General features: G+C 48.6%; 7 protein-coding genes across 7 annotated transcripts, besides 7 other annotated features; all 7 read left to right on the top strand.

Annotated features, from left to right (window-relative positions):
- Positions 1 to 389, top strand: TraAM80_08465 (uncharacterized protein; the record flags this gene model as incomplete). Its single annotated transcript, XM_029385215.1, has 1 exon — positions 1 to 389. A coding segment is annotated over one exon (389 nt), but the record flags the coding sequence as incomplete, so codon positions are not given.
- Positions 390 to 774: 385 nt separating this feature from the next.
- On the top strand, positions 775 to 3,267 carry TraAM80_08464 (uncharacterized protein; the record flags this gene model as incomplete). The annotated part of the gene is made up of 1 exon (XM_029385214.1): positions 775 to 3,267. The coding sequence occupies one exon, from the start codon at positions 775 to 777 to the stop codon at positions 3,265 to 3,267; it is 2,493 nt and encodes an 830-aa protein (XP_029234949.1).
- Positions 3,268 to 3,650: 383 nt separating this feature from the next.
- On the top strand, positions 3,651 to 5,402 carry TraAM80_08463 (uncharacterized protein; the record flags this gene model as incomplete). Its single annotated transcript, XM_029385213.1, has 1 exon — positions 3,651 to 5,402. The coding sequence occupies one exon, from the start codon at positions 3,651 to 3,653 to the stop codon at positions 5,400 to 5,402; it is 1,752 nt and encodes a 583-aa protein (XP_029234948.1).
- A 51-nt stretch (positions 5,403 to 5,453) lies between these two features.
- Positions 5,454 to 5,493: a microsatellite.
- A 147-nt stretch (positions 5,494 to 5,640) lies between these two features.
- Positions 5,641 to 5,673: a microsatellite.
- Positions 5,674 to 5,924: 251 nt separating this feature from the next.
- Positions 5,925 to 7,340, top strand: TraAM80_08462 (uncharacterized protein; the record flags this gene model as incomplete). The annotated part of the gene is made up of 1 exon (XM_029385212.1): positions 5,925 to 7,340. The coding sequence occupies one exon, from the start codon at positions 5,925 to 5,927 to the stop codon at positions 7,338 to 7,340; it is 1,416 nt and encodes a 471-aa protein (XP_029234947.1).
- A 219-nt stretch (positions 7,341 to 7,559) lies between these two features.
- Positions 7,560 to 7,632: a microsatellite.
- A 235-nt stretch (positions 7,633 to 7,867) lies between these two features.
- Positions 7,868 to 7,903: a sequence feature (A-rich).
- A 43-nt stretch (positions 7,904 to 7,946) lies between these two features.
- Positions 7,947 to 7,978: a microsatellite.
- A 511-nt stretch (positions 7,979 to 8,489) lies between these two features.
- Positions 8,490 to 10,058, top strand: TraAM80_08461 (uncharacterized protein; the record flags this gene model as incomplete). The annotated part of the gene is made up of 1 exon (XM_029385211.1): positions 8,490 to 10,058. One exon carries the CDS (start codon positions 8,490 to 8,492, stop codon positions 10,056 to 10,058), a length of 1,569 nt encoding a protein of 522 aa, XP_029234946.1.
- A 509-nt stretch (positions 10,059 to 10,567) lies between these two features.
- Positions 10,568 to 10,585: a microsatellite.
- A 298-nt stretch (positions 10,586 to 10,883) lies between these two features.
- TraAM80_08460 (uncharacterized protein) lies at positions 10,884 to 14,006 on the top strand (the record flags this gene model as incomplete). The annotated part of the gene is made up of 1 exon (XM_029385210.1): positions 10,884 to 14,006. The coding sequence occupies one exon, from the start codon at positions 10,884 to 10,886 to the stop codon at positions 14,004 to 14,006; it is 3,123 nt and encodes a 1,040-aa protein (XP_029234945.1).
- Positions 14,007 to 14,354: 348 nt separating this feature from the next.
- Positions 14,355 to 14,395: a microsatellite.
- Positions 14,396 to 14,425: 30 nt separating this feature from the next.
- Positions 14,426 to 14,785, top strand: TraAM80_08459 (uncharacterized protein; the record flags this gene model as incomplete). Its single annotated transcript, XM_029385209.1, has 1 exon — positions 14,426 to 14,785. A coding segment is annotated over one exon (360 nt), but the record flags the coding sequence as incomplete, so codon positions are not given.
- Between the last annotated feature and the right edge of the window lie 2 nt (positions 14,786 to 14,787).

Below are 14,787 nucleotides of genomic sequence, written 5' to 3'. Positions count from 1 at the left end.
CGCACGCAAACGTCCTAAGTGGCCCGGCCACAACGGACGAGGAACGCATGGCTTCCATGAGTGACATCAGCATCATGGACGGCACTCTGGGGAAGCTTGCGCTTGCCGTTAGTGAACGCTCTAGCACGACGAAGGAGAGCTGGCTACTGATGCTGGTTGGTGCGGGTGGTGGTGGTCTGGAAAAGGTCCCGTTGGTGATGGCGGCGTATGCGCGAGGAGGGCTTGTGCGTTTCGGTCCCATAGCTGAGGAGGCAACTCTAGCCGACGTTGCCCCGACGGTACTGCACTGGTTTGGTCTTTCCTCCGCTGGTGAGGCGCAGCGTGTGCGCGGGATGTGTTCCACAGGTGTAACTGTCACGAGCTGCGAGACCACAACGAATTGGCCATGAAGTTTGACCAGTGAGCGAGAGAAAAGGGAGAAAAGTAAGAAGAGACATGCGGTATTGGCAGTATTGCCTTGCTATTGAAGTCATTGTAAGTGAGGTGAGTCTTGTCTTTGTATTGTGGTACTTACATATATAAGAGGGTTTAATGGGAAAAGAGAAAAACTTTTTTGTGTTGTATGTGTGCATGTGGAATATTATTGTTGTTGATGTTTGTGTTAAATTAGGTTGTGGTATTGTCTTTTTGTTGTTGTTGTTCATTTAATTTTGTTTAATATGAGCGGGTGTTTGGAACACGTTGTTGTGTCTGATATCGGTTGTGCCTTAGGGGTGGTTGCTTTGCTGGAAGGAGAGAAAGTGGTTGGATTTTGCAGAAGGGAGACGGCCAAGGATGCAGGGCGGCAAAGATGTCTTGTGGGCCGTATCGAGCGTTCATGAAGCGACCGCTGCTTCTGCTGCAGAAATTGTGTCATGTCCTGTGAGGGGTATCTCATCCTCGTCGCTGTTGCCCACATTTGAGGAGGTGGTGTCGCATGGCGATGAAGCTGGGAAGTTTAGTCCCTCTCCTTCCCGTGCAGCGCCGGTACTTCCAGCGTCTTTTGCGTCGTCTTGCTTCACCAATCATGACATCAATGCTGCTAGGACAGACGCGTCTGCGCTGCATGACACAACAATTCTTTCGGATCTAAGTGACGAGATTCAGAGGGTTGAGGCTCGTTTGGCAGCCATTCGAGAAGAGGAGTCGTGTTTGATACCCCAGCGAAAGGTTTCTTCGTTGTCTACTCGCGAATGTGGCCGTTTTTGTTCTGCCTCAGATTTCCATGACGTGGAGTGTATGGCCCAGCTTACTGCTTCAAGTTGTTGCTGTGTAAATCACCTTAATGATACGGGAGCGGCATCAACGGAGCCTGGTGCCCCGTTGTGCAGGAACGCAGATCGAAGGAGTGCCGCGGCGTTTACAAACGTTTCAAAACGACAAAAAAGTCAATTGCATAGAATAGCTATTCCTCCAACTAATGTGAATGATCTAACAAACACGGTAGCGGAAGGAGAGCATCATGACCCTCTGGCGTCTGAGCCATCTACAACTGGAAGCTTGTGTGAGCCGTCGATAGAGGCTGTCACAGCTCAGTTAGAGCCTAAAGGCATCGTTTTTTCTCTTGCAACCTTTCTTCGTCCGCTTCGCGTGGTGGATATTGAAATTGCCGCAGGTGTCTATGAGAAACTAGAGGTATTTGCAGGCGAAGACATGGAAGAGGTGGCACGGTGCTTTATTACTAAACATGGTCTGGACATGGAAAGGGCCTTCCGACCACTTTATGCGTTTCTAATGTCGCTAAACTTGAGTGAAGCATGCAAACAGAACCAGGAGTCCACAACAAAACGAAGGGCTTCTTCACGAGACGGCGGCAACAACAACGTCGCTACTACTTCTAACGGTATTAACTATGCATCTTCTGCCGGAAGCATGTACGGCGTGAAGCATGGTCACATAGACTCTTCGAGTCATGTGTCTGAGGCTAGGACAGACAATGCGGCAAACGAAACAGCAGCACGTCGTCAGAGCTTGGATCCTGTTCAGCCGCCTTCCCCCAGAGGTGTCTCCATGGAGAAAACGTGGAAGGTGGCTGCTGCACGTGGGATTTCACAGTTTGAGAAACGTGTGTCGGGTTGTATGGCGAGTGAGGAAATGTCGTCGTTTCCAAGACGATCCCAGATGAAGATCGCTTATCCGGGGAAGCATGAACATCAGAGGAACACATCGGTGAACAGCTCAAAAAGTCTACAGGTCGGTAGTCAGAAGCAAGCGATTAAGCGGAAACAAGAGCCTTGTTGTAATAATACTACTCCGTTGCGGCGTAACATAGAAGGTGGCAGCGAGGCACGCAGGCTTTCAGTCAAAAAGAATACTCCCCCTGAGGTGGGGGCGGTGGAGGTGGAGGTGGAGGTGGAGGCCATAAAGCCCACCAGAAGACGCACAAATAGTGCACCGAAGGTACGTCCTGTAACGGGAGGCAGCACCCTGACGGCTTCACTGCGCAATTCAACAGAACAGCGTCGAAGTCTTAGTGTTTCAAAGGGCCGTAAATTCACTCTTCTCGAAGAGGAGCCCATGCCAACTTTCAAACCTTCTCTTGCACCACGAAGTAGGCAGCTGGCAGCGCAGGATATAGGGCGTCGCCAAGGCCCTACATATGCCCGTCTGCATGCGCACACTCCGCGGTTGTCAAAAGCCCACGCTACAGCAGCAGCAGAATGCATTGTTAAGCCGAAAATCCTTCCCCGCCAGAGGGAGGACTTGTCTCGAGAGCCTGTAGGGCAACGTCTGTACGATCAGGCGCTGGATCAGAAGCGTCGTATGCAAGAAAAGCGGATCAAAGAACAACAACTGAAGGCCGAAGAAGAAAAACGTTCCATTACTCCAGGGCCATGCATTAACAAAATTAGAGGACGAAATAACCGAGGGGGGGAGTCTCTCTCAGCTACTTCTTGTAGTTTGCGAACACGTACGCCAAATCAGCGAAACCAAAATTTAGATGTTTTGAAAACGCATGAGGAAAGGGAGTTGGAAGAATGCACCTTCTCCCCGGCTGTCAACCCCGCATCGGTTCGTATGTTCAATCTGGTTGTTCGTGGTTTGGCAGTGGATGAGGAACCAGAGGAGGGTGCACGGAACTCAGGGGTGTCTTCGCTAGGCTGTGCACCCAGTGGAGGTAGTAGAACACAAATCAATGAGAATGTTTTCAAGCCATGTTTCGTTGAGGATCGTTTGCTACGTCATGAACAAATTCGTCGTAGAAGGCTTGAAGAGGAGCGATTGTTCAGAGAAACCGTAGATGTGGCAACAGGGCAACCGCTCTTTAGGCCATTTCTTGGACGTTAGAAGCAAAAGCAAGCAAAACGAAACAAAAGAAATGTTATCGTTTTTGGTTATAATTCCGTATTTGCGTGTTCTATGTGAACATGCATTGTCCCTTAGATGCAACTGGTAGCGGGTATCTTCCACTACAATCTGATCTCTCCTCCTACTTCTTTGCTGCTGCTGCTACTGTCGTCGCTGCCGTTGTCATATGTGTGTGTTTCCTTTTGTGGAAATTTGTGGTGGTGGCGTTATCTATTCTATGATTTTGGTTGTGGTTGTTTTTGCTGTTGGAGTTTGCTACACTCTGTAAGGCGTATTTTGTTCTGCCTGTTTTTTTTTTGTTTTGAACCTTCGGGTGCAGTGGGCGGTGGGTGGGCGTGCCCCAATGTGAATGAATTGCTTGAATGACGCCTGCATTCTATTTCTTTGTGTCGCATCAGTTTGGTTTAGATGTGATGAAGGCTGTTTTGAGTGGGAAGCTTCGACTGGCTTCCGTTCGATGTCGTGCAGGCGTGGCCAAAAAAACACCCTTCAACCTTAGCTATCGGGCCTACTTTACGGAGGCGTGTATTGTGATGCATCCGCGGCGGCAACAAGTGAAGTTGGCTTGCCGCTCCTTGCATAGTGCACTGGGCTCGCTCCTAGAGGATCGTCAGTGCTTATATCGCAATGCTGTTCTGATTGCAAAGCTTTCTCCGCATCGACATGAATTACAAAATCTTTTGCAGAGGAACCCCATGCCTGATGTTGGGGTGGCCCAGGGGATAGAGCTAACGAAGGGAAAGCTTTTGGAGTGGAAAGAGGAATGGATACACGAAGGGAGTGGCGATGAAAGCTCCCTCCTAGACTTTTACAATACGGTTTTATTAAGTTCTGTTATCAAGTCGGATGCCGATGTACGCCTAATTTTGGATGTGATGCGAGATTATGACCACCTGGAACCGAATGCGGATACCTACATTGCCATCATGATTTCGCTTATTGCAGGGCGTGATCAGTCAAATCGTCCAGCCGCGGATGTGGCGTTTTATTACTTCGGTCATGCTTTGAAGTCGAGGGGGGAATCATTTATCACAGATAACATGTGGGGGATGCTATTTATTGTGTGTGCCGTTATGGAGGCGGCAGGGAAGATAGTCGATCAGTGGTGGGATCTTCTTGTGAAAACCTGTGAGAATGCGTCTGTCCCGCTACCGTATACTGCCGTGCATGCTGCTCTTACGTGGTGTTCTTCGAACCGTGATGTGGAACGAGTCGTGCGTTTTTTTCACACCGCAAACAGTAGAGGTGTCGTTTTTGTTTCTGCGGATGGGGCACCACCTTGTGTTATTGACCGTGGGGGCCTCACTGAGCCAAGCAGGGACGAAGTTGTGCAGATGTGTCAGTTGAAGCTTCTGGTGAAGCTGATGGTCACAGTAAAGTCTATTAAAATGGATGGTGGCATTAGTGAGCTTGTCGTTAAGGACATTCGACGCCTTATTGGAGCAGATTTGTTGAGAGCCGCACCTTGGGGTGTTATTAATGACCTTCTTAGTGGTCTCTCCATGCCAAGTGCCATGCAATTGTTGAAGTTTCGCTCTATGGATCTTCCAGAGAGGGATGGTGCCATTCCATTTGCGTTATGGGCTTCATTCTTGCGACGATGTGCTCGGGACCATCATATTGATCAGGCAGAGGCTGTGTTTGTTTTTATTCGCAAGCGTTTTCAACTAACAAGCGAACAAAAGGCGGAGTTGGTGGAAATTATGATGCGTATGTTTGCAACACTACCACAAGGAGATTTTACCTCCGCTATGGCTCTCTTCTTGGAACACGTCTTGCGTCACCCCAACGGAGATCCTTCGGTGAGTCCCAGCGCAACGATGTACAACCTGCTGATTCGTGCCGCAGACTCACGCAATGCCGCCATGATGACATTTCTTGAGGCGTGTGCCGCAGGGGTTGAAGTAAACGATGAAACCTTTGAGGCGGTCATGGGCTGTCACCGCCACACCTCCCTCGCATCGCTTACGCGAAAGCTACCTCATGACTACCATGCCTCTAAGCTTGACGAGCAGCTGCACATTCCAACGAACGTGGATGCCCATTTGCGCCGGGAGGAGGCGATGAGATTGCGCGGAAAACAGTTGGTAGACTCAACAGGAGAGGTAAACTGAGTTAATAAAGTGACGGTGGAAAGATTATGCCGTTGTATGCGCCTGTATATGGTGATGTGGTGTGGCGTGATGTGGAATTTGTTGTGCGTGTAACGGTCCTGTCTGATTTAAACGCCCTCCTGCCTGGCCACTCAGCACCGATGGAGAGAGAGAGGGGTTGACAGAGGGCGAGTCAGCACAGCAACAAGGAAACAATTTTTAAAGCAAGAAAGCGAAACAGCAATACATTCCTGTTGATTTGCTGTTTTATTACTATTGTTATTGTTTTGTTTGCACTGGCTTTTTTATTATGTGTGCGTGTGTGGCGTTTGCTGGATGTGTTTGTGCTTATTCTTTGTTGTGGGTTTTTTTTTCCGTTTTGGTTATTTATTCGTTGCTATTTTGTTGTTTTGTCCGCGTGGCGACTTGAAACCTTGATGGAAGAGCGTAGTGGACGCGAGAGAACGTCAGGTAGGAGGAGGCACGAAGATCGGAGTATCCTTGCGTCAACACCCAAGCAAGAGCGCGAGGAAGAGAAGTGTCATGTTGGTGCCATCTCTCGCGCAGGGAGATGATGTTTCACTTGGCTCATTGCCCGTGGATTCTGCCCGCGTCAGTGTTGTCCCGCTGATTCAACCGCGCCACCAGAAGAAACAGCGGTCGTGTCGATACATTGAAGTAACGGACTCCGCAGAAGACCGCTTTTCAGCCACCTCAGCACTCCGAGAACATACAAAAGAACGTCTTACGGTTCATAATGGTCCAATGACTTATGCACAGGAAATGTACTTTCACCCGCATGAGCTGTACAAACATGGAAAGCATCAGATACACACCAGCAGTGTGGGATACAGCAGCGGAGGCGATCTTGTGCTCACACGCGAGGCCGTCTCAGAGCCAAGCGATGTGGATATGGGGTTTTTGCGCCGCCGGGCTGAAATTGATAGGGCCATCTGTTTGGACCCCAAAGCTCGTCGACCCCTGTTCGAGGACGAAAAGAAGAAAAAGTTGCACCTTAACGCACCCAGGTATCGCAAGTATCCTGGTATCCGTGCTCCACGCAACCGCAAGGAACGCAATCGTCTTTTGAATGATTACTTTGCCAATGAATATGCACGTAAAATTATGGACAAATACCGCGAGCGTCAAGCGAAGGGAGAGGGAGACAGCGATGCATCACCTATTGTGCGCCCTGCATTTGGAAATCTTCCGCCGTTTTTCTACAAGATGCTCGACCTTGATGAAGACGCCCAGACGCGTATACTTGAACGGTGTGGGGTCGACATGCGACCATTCTCAACTCATGTGCCCAAGGACCCCGATTCTGGAGAGGCACGCTTTCAAGGCATGAATTTGCGTTTGAGGTCAGAGTTGGTGCATGCACTGAGCAGTGAGTTTCTTACGCGACAGATTGATGACTTGGAACGTGCCTTTGCCGCGTTCATTGCAGAAGAAAATGTGAATAAACCATTGGTGTACAATTTTCGTGATGGGTACGGTCGCCTCGTGTGTCACGGTGTTGCAGCGTACTATAATCTCGTTTCTGAGTCGCAGCAGCAGCCAGATGGCTCCAAGATCACCGTTGTAAGTTGGCCAAAAAGGAAGAAACATGCCTCTGTGCCACTTACTTTACCCCATGTTTCACTTATGAATATGCTTCGAAAGAAGCGTGGGGAGATGCCAATTGCTTCTGCCATGTCCACACCGCAGGCCACACCGAATGCGCTTGCTGCAGACCCGGATCTTGTGCCCCCAGTATTCAGCCTGGACGCCACCCCAGTGGATCATGCATTGCCCTCTGGCTTAACTCCTAATTTGGAGCAAGGCAATTCAACGGACGATGGAACTCCTCATGTTCTTTCAGTTTATGAGCCACTGTTTGGGGAATCCACTGAGAGCACGACTACGACAGCCACACAAAAGAAAAAAATGCGCAAGGCGCTGAAGTTAGCCCAGTAGAAGAAGGGCGAGCTGGTCCATAAACCCCGACATTTTTTTTTTTTTTTCAACGCCACATGACGTTGAATTTTTTTTCTGTTTGCTTTCTTTTCCACCACCTCTTTTTTTTAGTGAGGCTGAGTGTGGAGAGGGGGGGGGGGAGGCTCTCGCGTGATTTCTCTCCATGAATACAAGCGATGAAGAGGGATTCAAAGGGAAATGAACGCATTTTCTTCCCTTCTCCTTTCCCCTCCTTTCCCCTCCTTTCCCCTCCTTTCCCCTCCTTTCCCCTCCTTTCCCCTCCTTTCCCCTCATCTCTCCTCATCTCTCCTCCTCCCTTCTTATCCCTTCTGTTTTGCCCCATTTCGTTTGCGGTGTGAGCAATTTGGAAGAAACCCATACGAATAGAGCTATCTACGCATGAGTGGAAGCAACTGTTTTGTGAATAGCATCTGCATGCCTGTTTGGGGGAATGGTTTGAGTTCACCTTTTCGACTCAACGGCGGCTAAGAAAGAAAAAAAAAAGCGATGGGCCATTTTTTCTCGTGTTTGCTTTTGGTTTTGAATTTGCTAATTTTGTTTTGTATCTTTGCTGGCTTATGCGCCTGTGATGTGGCGGATGACCAGTTACTATTATTATTATTATTTTTTTCCTTATTGCTGCGTTGTCCAGCAAACGCGCGGCAACACACGGAGGGATGTGGGCAAAGCAAGAAGAGAAGAGGGAGGATGAGGGAGAAGAACGATAAAGAAAACAGTTATGCGATGCCTTATGTAGCCAAGTATGTGAAGTATACCTCGGCATTAGCGATGACAACAACAGAAGGAAAGAAGTAGATTCTTTGAGAAGGACTTTTTGTGTGTGTGTCTTTTTGCGTAGGTATATTTCTTTTTGTTTGTTTAAGAGGTCAGGCAGTTTACCCCTCCGCCGTTCTTCTGCGGGTGGAAATAGAGCTTCCAGTAATATAACTTCATTTGTCTCTTTCTAAGTCTGCACGCACACATCTGTGCCTGCATTCATCATACGTTGGCGGCTTAGTGGTGTTTCCAGGTGTTGCGTATTTATCTGTCAAGCCAGGTAAACGCGCGCGTCTACTTTTCCAACCACATTTTCTGGGGCGTGTAGAAACACAGAAAGGTCGTTGTGGAAACCGGGATATGTGCGCGTAAATGGGGCAACAGGAAGTATGGGATGTAACTTACATCCTGCCCAGGGGAAACAAGGCGGTTTATCGACAGGTGCCGCTGTACAACATGAATGACCTTTGTGAACTCACTCGTGAAGTGGTCATAACGTCGTTAAAGACGCAACACAAAAACATTTTGCACCGCTCTGAAAGTGATGAAGAGTGTGTCAGTCCTGAGTTTCTTGTTTATCACGTGCCACCAAAAGGACAAGGGCATCTTTGCCCCATGTTGCTTTCCCGAGGTGGGAATAGTTGGGATTCCCTTCTTCAACGGCAAGCTGATGCATCTCAAATAATTCTCCAGCTTATTTCACGCAAAAGTCAGGCGAAAGGCGATAACACCCTACCTGCTATGGTACGTGTTTCCACTTCAAACTCCTCACTTCTGGAAGACACTAAGGCACAGCAGCCCTCGTTATGCCACGTTGATAACGCGGTGATCACGGAGGAAAAAGACAGAGATGTGGTTCCACTTCTGTTGAGGGGAGATGGAAGTCCGGTAGATGCGGAGGTAACTCACGTCTCATCGTACAGTGTGGAATTGAAGTCCATGAACCCCCAACTTCGAGCCGCCTTGGCGCGTCTGCGGGAGCGCGTGGGTTCTTGGCCGCATCTAAGGAGTCGCTTATCGCCACTTCCACAGGATAGTTACACTCTGGAAAGCGGTGTTGCCTCAACAGTAGGTGTATTTGCCCTCACCTACGTCTTTAGGTATGTTGAAAATGTTCGACGTGGGCGTGATGCCGGAGGGCTGAACATGATGGATAAATTGCCTTCATCTTTCATGTCGCGCTCTGAGCTGGTGTACTTTGCGGCAGCGGCTGTGAAGATTTGGAAATCTCAGCTGGTGCTGAGCTTTGCAGCCATGAATAAGAAATGGATCGAGCTTCCTTCATCATTGCGGAATGCACGGTGTGACTGCCTCAGGATTCTCGTGTGTGAGCTGTGGTCGCGGCTCTCTGATGCCAATCAGTTAGAGCAGAACGGTTACAAAAAGCCAACAAAGGAATCTTTATCCTTATTGAAAGAAAACCAATGTGGGATGTTCTTCACATGCAATGAGAAAAACACAGAAAGGGTTGAGGCAGATGCGGCACTGCTTCTCATTGAGGAAGTGACGTACTGCTCCTCTACAGGACCCCTCTCTGTGCCCATGGGGAACCCCAGGAGAGGTGGACTTCTTGTATCCTTGCGTGCACCAAAATACATCTGTCTCCATGAGGAAATCGTTATCGTTGGGTGTATGCACTCCAGAAACTCAATCGGACTGTTTTGGTGGCTTGTGGATCTTGGACCATGCGCGGATTCACTGGAAATGACCAATAGAGAGGGGAACTCTTCTGTTATTCTACCCCTTGATGCGCTATACTTGCAGCGTCGTATTGCAACATATCAAATAACTCCGAGCACGTTTGTGCTTATCATGCAACCCGGGTTGATTCTGTCGTCTCGGCGATATCAGTGTGTGGTGGAGGCATATAATGCCCGAACAGGTGACGTGGCTGTCAGCGAAGTGAGCTTTGACTCGCCACCTACGGAAGCGCCACACTAAAAGGAATCACGCATGATAAATGTGAAAAGATGATCAAAACCAACATAATTTCTTTTGACTTATTGTCGTAATTTTTTTTGCGTTTCAGCCAGATGTGTACGATGGGACCCACACCAAGACTGGTGGCTCATTTTTGTTCCTTACGAAAACCAGCAAGGCAAGAACAAGCCCCCGTGTTGACTAGGTAAGCTCTGTAAGGTTGGAGAAAGTGCTGCGATGGGGAGTTCTTGGGTCTTCAGTGAGAAAGACATGTATTATTCTTATTATTAGTCTTTTTTTTTAACGTGGTATTTTTTGAGGTGGACAGCGTCTTCGGGTCTGCTGCGGGGTTTTATCGTCATGTAGGAGCCGCACACACCGAACGGCGTGTCAAACACTTTAATGAGGGGCAGAGAGGTCTTAAATATATGTGTCTGCGTGAGACTTATGTACTCTTGTTTTGTCTTTCTTTGTTATTTCCTTTACTCATTTTCTTTTTTGAAACGCTATGCCTCTGTGTAGGGTTTCCCTTTTTTTTTTTTTTTTTTCATACCTTCCGTGGGGTGGCTCAGTTGTGGGTTTCTGCGGAGCTCGTAGGGTGGGGTAAGCAGCGAATTGCTTTGGAGTGTTTTACCGCTCAGCCTCTGTAAGACGCCGGAGCGAGAGCTCCCTACTCCCATCAGAAGTCTTCTCCCGAGCGATACGCAGAACTGCGGGGAATAGTGAGGGAGCTGCAACAATAAACACAGACAAAAGGAAATATCTAAAATTGAAGGAGTGGGAGGAAGAAACAGAAGACAAAAGCAAAAAAAAAACAGTGAGGGAGAACGCCGTCAAGAGAGAGAAATGAGGCTGTTGTATGGGTCACCTTTACCCCCTGGATTGGAGGGACCAACACGCGGCGAGCTTCGTATTCGAATAGAGAAACTGCTCCTGAAGGATGAGTTGGTGAGTACGGGCGCTTCGTCAGATGTTTTATCCGCAGGCTCACGCCCATATCCCATACCCATCGATCACTGTGCGGTGAGTCCCTTGTTTTGGGGTGAGCAGCATCCCACATGTCATTGTGTGCCGGCAACTCCCGGAAAGTCACGTGGTGCGGTGTCGCTTGTCTACCCCCTAAAAACATATGAACCGCAATTCAGGGAGTATCTCTCTCACATGAGCCATTCCAAGCATAGAGGTGTTCAGTTTTCTGTATTTGTTCCTAGTAGTTATAGTGGGCGGCATCGATCCATTTCTGTAGGAAAAAGCATCATTGCCTTGGACACTCTCAAGCCCTCTTCTCCTGTTTCTGGATGGTTTGCCATTATGAGTGATGAAGCGTTAATTTTGTCAACTATAAAAGACGACGAAAAAAATCTGAGTTTGAGTTCAGTGGAAGTGGGAAGGTTGAGAATGACATTTACTGTGAACTTCTTTGCACGTGTTCCCCTGCTACCCGAACGTCAGGCATTCCGCGGCACTCACAAGGCATGCTATGACCAAAGAGCTAGAGAAGAGAAAATGGAAAGTCCCGGAATGGTACAGGATAGGGGATATAGTGAACAGGAGCTGCAGTCTGCACAGCTTTTGCCACTAGTCTCACCGGACACTGGTGCAGCTGCTGAGTCCCACAAACAGCAATCGCGGCAAAAACAAGAGGCACAACAGCGTGTTCATCAGGGCAGTGATATTACGAAAATGGAAGTATCAAAATTACCAATGTCGCATGAGGATCCAGTACCTACTGCTGGAGATGCTCCTCATCAGTCACCATCCGTATTTCATCCCACCGTCACATCGGTAATAACTAATCAAGATGCTGTCATAGGTGAGTTGCTTCAAAGGGGTATTAGTCTACGTGACAAAATGGCGAGAGTGCTATCGCATTCTACGGGTATTGATGATCTGATCTCTTCATCAAATGTTTTCTCTTCTCAACCACTGCTCAGCATGCTTGGGGACCCTTCGGGCTACAGCTCCCCACTTACTGGCGTTGTGCAGCTTGACGACGGTCTCGTTATTCCACATGACCCATCTGAAAGTTCCGTGAGTTCGGCAAGTGTTGAGACTGTGGTGAGTGAGACCGATGAATTGGGTAATGACGCTGATCCTGAGGTTGATGCAGGTGGAGAGAAGCCAGGGACATTATGTGATGTTCCAACTGGAAGACGTGCTTTTAGATTACCATTTCAGTCACCAGGAGCATTCCAAAATGGGGATATATATGTAGAGGTAGACCTCTCTCGGATTGCCTTTTCCTCAGGACAAGTAACACTTGGTATGGAGGAGATGCGTGTGGGCATTCGACTCTCGAAGGATGTTAAGACTGATGAGCCTGTAGAGTCTTATTCATCCTATGTTCACCGTGTCCCTCTTGTTCGCGGAGCCGAACATCACATCGTGATAGGTTTTTCAGTGCGTTCATTTAGCGAAGACAGAAGTCGAATGGTCATATCTTTTTACCGGGTGCGTTCTGCACCGGTACCAAATCCTCCTGGTGAAATATTGTTGCCTGTGCCCGCTTCAGCGCAGAGGGTGCTTGTGGAAGAGACCCTGCTTGGAATGTGCATCGTTGGTCTACACAATCAATTTAGGGATATTGCTCTCCATGACCCTATCACTGGTGAAGATCCCACGCAGGCCCATTTACGCGTGAGTATTCGGAGAGGCAAATCACCCGTGTCGGAAGATGGGTTTCTGGATGAGTTACCCACCAAGGAAAGAGATGCTAATCAATCTGTTTCAGGCTTGGAGGAAGCTGGGAAAGGCATGCTACTCTCAAATACCAAAAAACGTAATGGCTTTATTGAAAGTCAACATAACACCAACGCCACTAAGTCTACGATGAGGTATTCACGCAAATGGCAGCGCAATGTAGCTGGACGGAGTTTCTCTTCTTCTTCTGCTTCTCTATCATCTCCCACATCGTCATCATCTACGGGGGACTTACCACCCAGGGTGAAAGTGAACACTGCTGATGATAAACAGAATGGTACTGGTGCTGGTGGTTGTAGTGGTGCTTCGCCCGAGTTGAGGTATGTTCATGGGAAATGTTTTTCTGACTCCTCAGCCGCCCAAACTCCGAGAAATGTAATGGTAAAAGAAGCTGCTTTGAATAGAGATCAGCACACATCTACTCCGAAAATGGGTTCGTTGATGGCTTCCAATTTAGTTGATGGCTCTGGAGATGAGAAGGCTGCCCGTTGTGCTAACACCACTGCAATGGCAGCCCCCTACGTGGATCGGGCATTGACGAAAACGACCCAAGGACGATTTCGTATGCATGTATCGATACGTGCTGGAAAGGAGTTACCGATGGTAACAATAAGTCAAGAGGGTACCACGTTGCGGCCACTTGTTGCCGCTGTGGATCAATTAGAAAATGGTGTACGCTCTGCCGTCACGTCTGATGGACGTCTTGTCCTTGTTGACAGCAAACATCGTGTATTTAAAGCCCCCACAACGTTTTTTGTTGTTGAGGATGTCTTTAATGGGATAGATTCTCGGGCTGCATCCAAGGGAATTGTGCCAGACTGGTTTGTAGAGGCCGCCGTGCGTGGGAAGTACGACCGCACCTTGATAATCCCTGAGTCTCAGAGCCCACAATATGATTATGAATCCGTCCTATCTCTTCCTAGAGAGGCTGTTTTCCTTCGACATGCTGTTGATAGCAGAAACGCCACCCACCACGAAACATCTACGCTTTTTCCATTAGAAGACAACGCATCCAATGGTTTATTTTGTTTGCGAGAATTGCGCCTAACGCTATGGCATACCGTAGCCGACACAAATATACCGTCATCTTCTACGTGGAAGGACGATGAGGAACGTTTCTGGGTCCACACTGCCATATTGGGTGAGTGCCGAGTAGATCTACGCTCCTTGAGATTCCTCAAGCTGCTTGATGGGTGGTACCGTATAAACGCTGTTGATAGAGCGGACGAGGTAGTTGGGTACGTCCGCGTTAGCGTTCGGATGCTTTAAGCGACTGCGGCTTAGCGGCGCGAACATAACAGAACGAAGCGATGCAATAAAAGGAAGCAAATAGGACGGATGAAAGAGTAACCTGAAGACATACTTATGGGAGTGAGTCAGAAAAAGGATGGGCCTGACCAAAATAGAGGACTTGGAAAAGGCAACAACAAAGCTACGAAAAACAAACCTAGAATACGACCACTGCATATTGATATGGTTAACGTAAATGGTTGCACCCTTATATCACTTATTGTTTCGACGTTGCAACATGGATTTCGATAGATGATTAGCAAAAAAATAAATAAAAACAGCAGTGAAAAGAAGGAAGAAGAGTGTTTTGTCTGCTGTGCGCATTTGCACACACCACACACGCACAGAGACGCACAGAGACACACACATGTGAAGCCAAGATGCCACTGAACCCTCGTATGCGCATTCGTCTCATTGGCCCTAGTGGGCACAAGTCGGACTACCACTGTGCCACGCTGCTTGGGAACTGGCAGGAGGAACGAATGACATTTGGGCTGAAGGATCCTGCAAAGGGGCCGCTGGAAACCCAGACGACGTATTTGGCGTCGTACAAGGGCAGCAAGGACGAGGAGGAACTCTTCGCTGCGAAGCCCCCTGGCTGTTTTTGCGCTGAGGCACCAGTGCAGCTTCTCTTTTACCACGGCGACATTGCTGCGCCGCCGCAAAATCAACTCACCGTACACGAGCTCAGTTACACCCATCCGACAATGGACGCCACAGCGAACTCACTTAAAGCGATCCTTGATGAAGAAGGCATATC

This window comes from Trypanosoma rangeli (genome assembly GCF_003719475.1).
Source record: "Trypanosoma rangeli strain AM80 chromosome Unknown Tra_15.4_contig_00418, whole genome shotgun sequence".
NCBI classification, from domain to species: Eukaryota; Euglenozoa; class Kinetoplastea; order Trypanosomatida; family Trypanosomatidae; genus Trypanosoma; species Trypanosoma rangeli.
This window is presented reverse-complemented; position numbering and strand designations above follow the sequence as displayed.